Source organism: Primulina huaijiensis, chromosome 7 (genome assembly GCF_012295235.1).
Source record: "Primulina huaijiensis isolate GDHJ02 chromosome 7, ASM1229523v2, whole genome shotgun sequence".
NCBI classification, from domain to species: domain Eukaryota; kingdom Viridiplantae; phylum Streptophyta; class Magnoliopsida; order Lamiales; family Gesneriaceae; genus Primulina; species Primulina huaijiensis.
The window spans coordinates 11462678-11475506 of record NC_133312.1 but is presented as its reverse complement, the minus strand read 5'-3'; the positions used below and the strand labels follow the sequence as shown (position 1 = coordinate 11475506).

Sequence of the window (12829 nt, the reverse complement as noted above, 5' to 3'; positions counted from 1 at the left end):
CAACTTAGAAAGGCTCGGCCATCGCTGGCACCAACCACGAAGCCGAACGAGCAAGGGGTTGAAAGTTGGTAATGCGTGCCTTCGAGGTGCCCTTCGATCGAGCGAGCTGCGTTAATGGCATGGGATTGTAGCCGTGGTATCATTGGGTCCAGTGGAGTACTAGGGTGGTTTAGGGAAGGTCGGGTCATGGCTGGTCCGGTTGGTTCTGGGCTAGGGACAAAAGCTTGGATAGGTGATGCACAAAAGGGTTCGAATAGGTGGGAAGCTTGTTGGAATTTTCCAGCAACCATTCATGACCTTATTCAAGTGTCTAAGGGCTGAATTTGAGATCTTTAAGACCTTTTAGATGTTCACTAAGTGTGGTAAAAAGTTGGGAAAAGTTTGATTAAGTTTCGATTCGATTCGGGTTAAAACCGGAACCCCGGTCGAAGTTTTAAAACAATTCGGTTAAGTTATGAAATGAGCTCGAGTTTACGTCTAGGGATGATTTTAAATATGTTTTGGGATATTTTAAGGAATTTGGTAAGCTTCGGGTCAATTTTAGAGGTCCAGGGTTGAAACGATAATTTTTGGGATTTCAGGTGCAAAATGGTCATTTTGCACCCTGGGTGAGATTTTAGTCCTAGCAGCTCCCTGAGCACAAATCATGATATTTTTAAATGTTCATGCATCATGTTTACGATTTTTTTCGCTATTATAATAATTATGGTGCATGCTTGGTTTAAATGAATTAAGAGAGAAAAAGTAAGAAAGTGAAGAGCACTCCGTCTCCGCCGCGCCACGTCGTTATTTCGTTTGTTTTCTGTCAAAACAAACCAAGGCATGTTTATATCTTCTTTCACTCTTCAATCAAGCCATATAGGTATTTTTAAATATCGCAAGTACATGATTTTAATGCAAGAAAATCGAAATTGTTCATATTCAATTATGTTATTTAATTATATTACGTGAAAAATATTCATTTTGAGATTTATGCGATATTGCTTGTGGTCACTTTACTATCATGGGATTATTACTTCACCCGGTCGCCAGTTACCGGTCAGTTCAGTTTTGTACCACCCGGTCGCCAGTTACCGGTCAGTTCAGTTCAGTTCAGGGGCCACTTGCGTAGACCATAATCTCACCAAGAAAATTATTACAAGTTATTTTATTACAGGGCTCCAAGGAGCAAATATTTTCACTATGATTTTCAGTTCAGTTATGCACGTATTATAATTAATCATGACACGATATTTTACGTTATGCCTCACGACATGATATTTTCACTTGCATGCAATTTTATTATTTATTTACTCGCTATTTACGATATATGCATGCTGAGTCTTTAGACTCACTAGACTTGATTGTTGTAGGTACTGATGATGCAGAGACCGAGGGGGGGACCAGTGAGCTAGCTTGGGTCGGCAGTAGTGGAACCCGAGGACCTTATGTTTTTAGCATTTACTATTTTGACTCAAACAAATTTCTTCGTTGTTGAATTGTTTTAAATTATTATCTTGCAAACAAACAATTACTTCCGCTGCTATTTTGAATGGTTAAACTTTTATCAGTTATTTATTTATGAATGAGGCATTTTAATTAATTAAAAAGAAAAATTTTAAATTTTCCGCAAATTTTCAAGTACGTATTTAGAGGCCTCTACAGCTGGTATCAGAGCCTATGTTCTTGTAAAGAGTTGTACTACTACTGACCACGAGAAGCTCATGAAGTCACGTCTTCGGTCTGTAAGTTTTACATTCATGTATTTTATTTAAAGTCGGAATTTTTTTTAACTGCATGTTCTCATGAAGTATTTTTACGTTTAGATTTTAATCGTTCAATATTTATTTACATTTAAATAAATTATGGAATTATGCATGTTGGTTACGTATGAGTTATTTATGGAACAGTATTCCTCCTAGACGCCAAGTTGGACGCCCGAGAGGTGATGATGAGCCTTGTCATGAGGACAGTCGACGAATCTGGGGCGTTACATAGCAAATATATAATAAATGGATTAAAGGAGCTAGGAACAATAACAACATCATCAATCATATATATCGGCCATGAGATGCATTCAAGGAAAAAGCCCACATACTACCAATAGAACTTGTTGTGATAGCTTCTTGGTAGTTGATCCTACAACTCAAGATCAAGATTATACTATTAATTTCACATCTTCAACCTATAACTCTCATTCAAGCCTAAACCACAATTCCCTTCACTTCAATCAAATACCCAAAAGATAAGTTTCCTTACCTTGGTTACTTGCTCTTGAGGATATGAAGATCACACCTCCAACTTGAAGATCCAAACCTTGGAAAGAAAGGAACTAAGAAAATAAATGAAGAACCCTAGCTCCCCAAGTCAATGGCTTGCAAGAGTAATAAGTGAAATGGCTAAATTATTGGCTTAGAAACTTTTAAAAATGTGTTTTCTACGCAATAGACACGGATACCGTGCCCCCCTCCATGTATAGGTCCATGTGCACACTTGAAATCACAAATTTCTCTTGGCAAGATCCGGACCCCGTGTATGGGTCCGTGTACCCAATTTCCAAGGGCCAAAACTATACATTTTCTTTCGAATTTGCCAACGTTGTAGTTCTATGTTTTTTCTTGAATCTCCCACTAGTTTCAGGTCATTTAGAGGTTGGAGACAAAAGTTATGCTCATTACACCAAAATGTGTCAGTGTATGTACGACGATATACATAACACACTTCGGGCCACTTTTGACTCATCTTTCTCAACTATTTGAACAAAACTCAAAACATAAAAGTTGTAGCCTTGGATCGTAACTTTCTAATGCAATTGTCCTCATATCATTTGGATCAATATCCCATTTATTATGCTAAAAACCGTAACAAATACCACAATTTTCATACCGTTTCTGCACCCCAATTACCTATTTGGTTCAAACCATCCAAACCATCAATCCAACTCCCAACATTATACCTTCACAACAATAACAACTCCTCAAATAGACAACCATCTACTTAACCATACCAAAACCATACAAAAAATAACCATGAATACAATGCAATAACCATATCGATGCTATAACATGAAATACCAACCCTTCCATCAACTATACTCATAAACCATAAAAATAACCATGATCAATAATAACTTAACCATATATCCATAACACCAAACCATAGAATAACATCATTGACAATAGAAGGATAAAAGGTTGGGATATTACAATCTCCCCATTATAAAAATTTCTTCCCCGAAATTTGCTTACCTCAAAATAAATCCAGATAATGTTGTCTCATCTCTTCCTCCGGTTCTCATGTAGCGTCTTCAATCACATGATTCCTCCAAAGAACTTTAACAAAGCCAATTTCTTTGTTCCTTAGCACTTTAACTTTGCGGCCAATAATTTGAACTGGCACTTCTTCATAGCTCAGATTAGGCAAAAGATCCAATGCTACGTGTCGAAGAACATGGGATGGATTGGACAAATACTTCCGTAACATTGAAACATGGAAGACATTGTGAACTCGATCCAAATCCGGAAGAAAAGCCAATCGATACGCTCTTTCACCAATCTTATCCAGAATCTCGAAAGGTACAATATAGCGAGGACTCAACTTACATTTCTTTCCAAACCTCATAACTCCCTTGAGGGGAGCTATCTTAACGAACACTTGGTCCCCTACATTGAACTCCAAAGGCCTTCTTCGAACATTTGCATAACTTGTCTATCGAAATTGAGCCGTCTTTATTCTATGTCTGATCAGTGCGACCACATCAACCATTTGTTGAACCAACTCGAGTCCCAACATCTTCCTTTCTCCTACTTCGTCCCAATATAAAGGTGATCTATACTTCCTACCATATAATGTTTCATATGGTGCCATGCCAATCGATGACTGGTAGCTGTTATTATATGTGAACTCAACAGGAGGTAACTTTGATGCGAACACAGATGGTCAAGCTCCAAGGAAAGCATGGGATCCTTTAGAATTGCCGGAGGGACCAATTACGAGGGGACGACTGAAGAAGTTCAAAGAAGCGTTGCATGGACTTATGAGCCAAAGAGAAGGACTTGCAAGTGAGGTGCAGAGTGCGGAAGGCCTCGTGATACATGGGAGTACGTGTGAGGGCCAAAAGAACATGATTCAAGCGACTTTTGAACGACCGAGGCTACACGGACCCGAGCACGGACCTGTACACGGGGTCCGTGTCCATTACAATCGAGAATGAAGAAATCCAGAGTGTACATGGACCCGAGCACGGACTTGTACATGGGGTCCGTGTACCTTACAGTGCCTACACGGACCCAGCTCTGGACGTCTACACGGGTCCGTGTACGTGGCGGTTTGACGAGAATTTTTTCCTTCTTTAGAGTTTTATTTTTTTGGGAAACTAGATTTGTGATATCTCTTAATTATAGAAACATATATGGACGAAAATCAAGACATTATTCAGATATTGTTGAGTTTTATACAAACTTTTTGAGTTTTCTCTCAAAAACTTTTGCAAGGCTTTGCTTTGTTTTCATCAAAAATCAAATTTATCAAGATTCGTTCTTGTGGCGTTTGTCGATTGATTTCATACGGATTGTCAAAGACAATAACTTTAAAGATTCGTCTGTTTCTCAATTGTTTTATCGTGAATATTTGTTGCTAAGTTTTCTAATTTAGAGGTGAATATCACAAACCATATTTGATTCAAAAGATCGGGACAACAACTTAGATCCTTGTTCGTTATTGAATTGAGGGCGCGATTCATGTTTAATCGTGTTTGCTTTTCTTACGCACATGGAATCATATCAAACTTCGAATCCCAACTACCAGGAAAGTCAATAGTGCAGGTCCTCAACATATCCTCCAAAATCTGTATAACTCTCTCTGATCGCCCATCGCTCTGAGGATGATAGGCTGTGCTAAAGGCCAACTTGGTACCCAAAGCTCTATGAGACTCTTCCAAAACTCAGATGTAAACCTTGTATCACGATCTGAAACAATCGACACGGGTATCCCATGAAGTCTTACAATCTCTTGGACATACGTCTCCGCATATTGAGTCATAGAATATGTCGTCTTGACAGAGAAAAAATGTGATGACTTGGTCAATCGATCCACGATCACCCAAATAGAATTATAGCCCTTCTGAGTTCTTGGCAACCAAACAACAAAATCCATAGTGATGTGTTCCCACTTCCATTGCGGTATAGGTAAGGATTGCAATAAGCCCGCCGGTCATTGGTGCTCAATCTTTACCTGCTGACAAGTCAAGCATTCAGAAATAAATGATGCTATATCTTTCTTTATATCTGGCTACCAATACAATCGACGAAGATCTTGATACATCTTGGTGCCACCTGGATGAACTGAATAAGGTGCAGTATGAGCGTCCATCAAAACATCACGACGAATAGCATCACCAACAGGAACACAAATACGCCCTTGAAATATAATCAGGCCATCACTGTTCAATCCAAACTCAGAATTCCCCTTCTTCTCTGCCTTTGCTCTCAAGTCTAACACAAGAGTTTCCAACAGTTGTTCATGCTTAATTCTGTCAATCAAAGTCGATCGAATAACTAAGGCTGAAAGTCGAGCGATCGTACCTTCCTCAACCAATGCGATCTCACTTCTCTGCATATCCAATAACAGAGGCTTTTGAATCATAGAACCCAATTGAAGATCTGAATTCGGCTCAATGCATCTGATAAACATAAAACTTTTACATTAATTAAATGTTTTATAATATAATTATATAGTTTTTGTTTTATTAAATGTTTAAATATTATATGTTTTATAATAAATTGTATAAAATATAAGTTGTTGTGTAATTACAAGTTTTTACTATTTTTTACAGGTTCGATAAAACAAGAATAAACTTGGCGTTGCAAATGGGATTAAGATGATTCTTGGACATACAGAAAGTTGATTATAATATCTACAATATTGTTGACAAGCATGAGATAAAAATCCTCTCACAATTGGGATCAAATTAAGCAACAAATAAAGTTACCAAAGGAGTGGCAGTTTTACCATGCTCTAGTATTTTGACCATATCTCTCAAATTACTTGGTCAAATCGTTTGAAAAAAATACCACAACTAGACAACTCAATTATCCACATGTTTCTTTTTATGTGAAGAAGCAAATTCGGAGAAGAAGATTTTCAAAAGTGATGTGTAATATAATATAATATCTTGGAACACCAATAAAGACTTATGTGTAAAAAAATAATATTTTATTTGTGGTTGTCTCCCCAAATTTTACTATAAATAAGGGTGCATTGTAATGTATTGAGATATCCCTCATTCTATGAACAAACCTTTGAGTTCATAATATTTCTCTCTATATTTTTCCTTTATTTCTTCATTTAAATACAATTAACATGTTAATTTCATATTCAAAGTTTTACACTTTGAATAATGAATAGCTAACTTCCTAAAGTTAAGATGATAAGGTGAAACTCTTGGCATGATAATAAGGTTATTAAAAGGTAAGAATCTATGTTTTATATTATTTAATCATTATTTATTGTTTATGTTATATTTATTTCTTTAAGCATTTTTATACCCTACTTATAAGTGGGAGTTTTGATTTATTGTTGCTATATGTTACACTAAATTCTTGGAACCATTTAAATGTTAGTTTGGTATTACCAACCATTTAAAGTGGATGCCTTGATTTATTATATATAAATATATTATAATATTAAATTCTTGGAACCATTTAAATGTTAGTTTGGTTTTACCAACCATTTAACTTGGATTCCTTGATTTATTATATATGAATATATCATAGTATTAATTTATTGGTACCATTTAAATGTTTGTTTGGTTTTACCAACCATTTAAAGTGGGAACCTTGATTTAGTGTTTACAAATATATATAGCACAATAAATACTTGACCACATTTATAAGTTTTGGTATATATTATATACTTATAAGATAATAATTTATAACATAATATAAATATGATTATTTAATATATTGGAACCATTTTATTAAGTGGATTTCAATATTGTTCGTTAATGTTAACTTTATTAAAATACCAAGAGTGGATCCTTTAATCTCAACTACTTAAATTAAAATTTGAACAATTAAAATTTACCCATTAAAGATTCAAACAATTAAAATTAAAAAGAAACAAAAAAAAAAACAAAACAAAAAGACATTGTAGTGGACTTGTAATTACCTTAGCTTCCCTGTGGATACGATATCGGACTCACCGAATTATACTACTTGTGGACAACCTGCTCTTGGGAGTGCAACAATCAAAGTGACAACAAGTTTTTGGCGCCGTTGCCGGGGAAGTATAATTTAATTTCAAGTCTATTTAATTTTGTTTATAGTTTATTTTTCTTTATTTGAATTTTTATTGCTTTTGTGTGTTTTTATTCTTTTGCATTTGCATTTGCATGAGCATTATTTGGTCACGTACACTTAGTGGTCGACTCATTCGAAATAACCCTTTATTTTCACAAAACATGGCGGAAGAACCCATCCAAGAAAATGAAGATGAAATTCAATCTCAACATGATCATGATAGACGAAGAACACTTAGAGATCACATGAATCCTACACGTACTAGTGCACCTTCATGTCTAGTTTTTCCCCCTGATGCATCTCATTTCAATTTTAAGCCTGGTATTATCCAACTTTTACCCAACTTTCATGGCTTAGATTCTGAAAATCCATACATGCATTTACGAGAGTTTGAAGAAGTGTGCAACACATATAATGATCTAAATTGTAGCATGAACACCATTCGACTTAAGCTTTTTCCTTTTTCTTTAAAAGATAAAGCTAAAACTTGGCTACAAAATCTTAGATCGGGATCCATTCGAACTTGGGATGAATTGCAACAACAATTTTTGAAAAAGTTTTTTCCATCTCATAGAACAAATTCTTTCAAAAGGCAAATCATCACTTTCACTCAAAAACAAGGAGAAACTTTTTATCAGTGTTGGGATAGATATAAAGAATTGCTTAATCTTTGTCCACATCATGGTTTTGAAATTTGGAGAGTTGTTTCTCAATTTTATGAAGGCTTAACACCTAAAGATAGGCAAATGGTTGAATTTATGTGTAATGGAACATTTGAAGATAAAGATCCAAATGAGGCAATTGAGTATCTCGATTCATTAGCTGAAAATGCTCAAAATTGGGACACTATAGGTACAATCGAACCATCAAACAAGATTCAATCTCCTACATCTGGTGGAGGTATGTACACTCTCAAAGATGAACATGATCTTCAAGCTAGATTTACCTCTTTGGCAAGAAAAGTTGAGGCACTTGAATTGAAAAAGAATGGTCAATTAAAATCTGTTCAAGAAATTGCATGTCACATCTGTGATACAAGTGATCATTCTACAAAAGATTGTCCCACTTTGCCTTCTTTTAAAGAATGTCTCCATGAACAAGCCAATGTTTTAAACAATCTCAAAAGGCCAAATTTTGAACCATTTTCTCAAAGTTACAATCCAGGTTGGCGAAATCATCCAAATTTTAGTTGGAGGAATGATAATGCTGCACAATTTTCACAACCACATTTCCAAAATCAACAAAATTTTCAAAATTATGCACCTTATGTTCCTCCACCTAAAAGGAATTTGGAAGATATATTGAATTCTTTCATTGCAAAGCAAGAGTCTATCAATACTCAAACTGCTCAAACCATGACAGATTTGAAAGATACTCTTGCTAAATTTGCATCTGCACTTAATGTTCATGAAAAAGGTAAATTTCCTTCACAACCTCTGCCTAATCCCAAGGATCATCATTCACAAACTGGAACTTCTGGAACTCAACCGATGGATCAGGTAAAATCTGTTATTACCCTTCGAAGTGGTAAGGTTGTGGAAAAATCCATTCTTGAACCTTGTGAAGATGATGATAAATCAACTCCAAAGGGTAAGGAAGTGGAACCCATAACTTGCGAAGAGGAGGTTCAACAGACAGTGTCACCACCATTCCCTCATGCATTGAAAAATACAAAAAAATCAAATTTGAATTCTGATATATATGATATTTTTAAACAAGTAAAAGTTAATATTCCTTTATTAGATGCAATAAAACAGGTACCATCATATGCCAAATTTTTGAAAGACTTGTGCACTGTGAAAAGAAAATTGAATGTGAAAAAGAAAGCATTTTTAGCCGAACAAGTAAGTGCAATCATTCAAAATAATAATGCTTTGAAATACAAAGACCCTGGTTGTCCTACTATTTCTTGTATTATTGGAGAACGAAAGATTAAAAAAGCCTTGCTTGACCTTGGAGCTAGTGTGAATTTACTTCCATATTCAGTTTATCAAGAACTCAATCTAGGCGAGTTAAAACCTACTTCGGTAACACTTTTACTTGCTGATAGATCTGTTAAAGTGCCAAGAGGTATGGTAGAAGACGTGTTGGTCCAAGTTGATAACTTTGTATATCCTGTCGATTTCATAGTTTTAGATACACAACCTATCGAAGCTTGTAATGCAATTCCTGTAATTTTAGGTCGTCCATTTTTAGCAACTTCTAATGCTCTTATAAATTGCAGGAATGGAATAATGAAGTTGTCATTTGGTAACATGACCTTGGAGCTTAATGTGTTTAATCTTTGTAAGCAACCACATGACAAAGGAGATGAAAGTGAAGATGAAAATCTTATTGAAACTCTTGTGGAAGAAAACATTCAAGAAGGGAGTAATCGTGATCAATTAGATATTTGTTCAATTGAAACTGTTAAATAAAATATTGAAATTGATCTTGATGATTTTATCAGGTATCACTCGTTACCAAGATCAGAGAAAGAATTTGATGCAAAATATGAGAACAAAGACGAACCACCCATATTGGAGTTAAAACCCTTGCCAGAAGAATTGAAGTATGCATTTCTTGGAGAAGATGAAACATATCCGGTGGTTATTTCTTCCAAACTAGCAAGTGATGAAGAAAGTAAATTAGTTGATATGCTTAAAAGACATAAAAATGCAATTGGTTGGACACTAAAAGATCTCAAGGGCATTAATCCACTAATTTGCACTCACAAAATTCACTTAGAAGAAAATGCAAAAACATCTCAACAACCACAAAGGAGATTAAATCCACACATGAAAGATGTTGTGAAAACTGAAGTTCTCAAACTACTTGATGTTGGGATTATCTACCCTATTTCTGATAGTAAGTGGGTAAGCCCAACACAAGTAGTTCCGAAAAAATCTGGCATCACAGTGATAAAAAATGAAAAAGGTGAATTGTTAACAAGTCGAGTCCCATCTAGTTGGCGGATGTGTATTGATTATAGAAAATTAAATGACGCCACTAGAAAAGATCATTTTCCATTACCATTTTTGGATCAAATTTTAGAAAGAGTAGCAGGTCATCCATACTACTGTTTTCTTGATGGATATTCAGGTTATTATCAAATTCCCATTGCACTCGAAGATCAAGATAAAACTACATTCACATGTCCTTTTGGAACATTTGCATTTAGAAGGATGCCATTTGGATTATGCAATGCCCCAGCAACATTTCAAAGATGTATGCTAAGCATTTTTTGCGACATGGTTGAAAATTGTTTGGAAATTTTCATGGATGATTTAACTGTCTTTGGGAATACATTTGATAATTGTCTTGAAAATTTGGAAAAAGTTTTAAAAAGATGCGAGGAAAAAGGTCTTATTTTAAATTGGGAAAAATGTCATTACATGATTACTTCTGGAATTGTTTTGGGACATGTCGTGTCATCTCATGGAATTGAAGTTGATAAAGCAAAAGTTGATGTCATTGCCAATTTACCCCCTCCAAAAACCATTAAAGAAATTCGCTCATTTTTGGGACATGCTGGATTTTATAGGAGGTTTATAAAGGACTTTAGTTTAATCTCTAAACCCATTTGTAACCTCTTAACAAAAGACAGTGCATTTGAGTGGACTCAAGAATGTCAAAATGCTTTTGATAAAATCATTCGACATTTAACATCAGCTCCTATCATGCAACCTCCTGATTGGTCTTTACCATTTGAAATCATGTGCGATGCGAGTGATTATGCAGTCGGTGCAGTATTGGGTCAAAGAAGAAACGGTAAGCCTTATGTGATATATTATGCAAGTAGAACTTTAAACAATGCTCAAATGAATTACTCCACAACTGAAAAAGAACTACTTGCTGTAATATTTGCATTAGATAAATTTCGTTCTTATTTGATTGGATCAACAACTATCGTGTTTACTGATCATTCTGCTATTAGATATTTGTTGACCAAACAGGATGCAAAGCCACGACTGATACGATGGATTTTGTTGCTCCAAGAATTTGACATTGTGATCAAAGATAAAAAAGGAACCGAGAATGTCGTAGCCGATCATTTATCGAGACTAGTAACAGGATCATCTTGTGAAATGACACCAATTAACGATAATTTTCCTGATGAACATCTATTTTCAGTTACTACTACACCTTGGTTTGCTAACATAGTAAATTTTCTTGTGACAGGAAAAATGCCACCGCAATGGAGTTCTCAAGATAAAAGAAAATTTTTGAATGAGGTAAAAAACTTTTATTGGGATGATCAGTATATGTTCAAGTATTTTCCGGATCAAATTTTTCGACGTTGCATACCCGACAATGAGGTAAGTAGTGTCATTAAATTTTGTCATTCAGAAGCATGTGGAGGACATTTTTCTTCAAAGAAAACGACTACAAAAATCTTGCAGTTGGATTTTATTGGCCCACTTCATTTAAAGACACCCACGAAATCTGCAAGATCTGTGAAAATTGTCAAAAATTGGGTGCGATTTCAAAAAGAAATATGATGCTTTTGAATCTTATTATTGAAATTGAAATCTTTGATTGTTGGGGAATAGATTTTATGGGACCTTTTCCACCGTTGTTTGGATACTTGTATATTTTAGTTGCAGTTGATTATGTTTCCAAATCGATAGAGGCAATTCCATGTCGAACAAATGATCATAAAATCGTCATCAAATTTTTAAAAGAAAATATTTTTAGTAGATTTGGAATTCCTCGAGCCATGATAAGTGATGGGGGAACTCACTTTGTTAATAAACCATTTGCTTCATTAATGAAAAAATATGGTATTACTCACAAAGTAACTACTCCTTATCATCCTCAAACAAATGGACAAGTTGAATTAGCTATTAGAGAGATAAAGCAAATTTTGGAAAAAACTGTTAACTCAAATAGAAAAGATTGGTCTCTGCGACTTAATGATGCACATTGGGCATATCGAACAGCTTTTAAAACATCATTGAATATGTCTCCCTATAGGTTGGTTTATGGAAAACAGTATCATTTGCCTGTGGAATTGGAACATAAAGCTTATTGGGCGATCAAAACTTTAAATTCAAGCATGGATGATGCCAACAAATTGCGTAAATTGCAACTTAATGAACATGATGAACTCAGAAATGACGCGTATGAGAATTCAAGGATTTATAAAGCAAAAATCAAATCATTTCATGATAAAACAATTCTTAGAAAATCTTTTGAGATTGGTAAAAAAGTTTTGCTTTATAATTCTCGACTTCACATATTCCCAAGAAAATTACGATCAAGGTGGACAGGCCCATATGTTGTAAAGCATGTGTATACTTATGGAGCTGTGGATATTGAAAATCCTAAAAGTGATGATGTTTTTAAAGTAAATGGACAAAGGCTTAAACCATTTTTAGAAAATGAAATTTTTCAAGAAGAGTTTATTTCCCTTTCCGAGCCTTGATTTTTTTTGTGTTGCATTTAATTTTGTTTGTTTTTATTTCAGGTTTCCTTAATCTTTTTATTTTCCCGGTTAAATGGCGGATAACGGTACTCTGTGACTCTCATAGTCGGTTTAATCAGTTTCCCATAATTGCTGATACAAAAAT

General features: G+C 34.9%; 1 protein-coding gene across 1 annotated transcript in view; it reads right to left on the bottom strand.

Annotated features, from left to right (window-relative positions):
* Positions 1-3273: 3273 nt before the first annotated feature.
* Positions 3274-12829, bottom strand: part of LOC140981602 (uncharacterized) — a 14513-nt gene continuing 4957 nt past the window's right edge. Inside the window, exons 5-8 of the mRNA XM_073448027.1 lie at positions 5562-5659; positions 5279-5471; positions 3758-3865; positions 3274-3661 (exon numbers count right to left, since the gene is read on the bottom strand). Of these exons, the coding sequence (XP_073304128.1) occupies positions 3274-3661; positions 3758-3865; positions 5279-5471; positions 5562-5659 (787 nt within the window). The remainder of the gene's footprint in view (positions 3662-3757; positions 3866-5278; positions 5472-5561; positions 5660-12829) is intronic.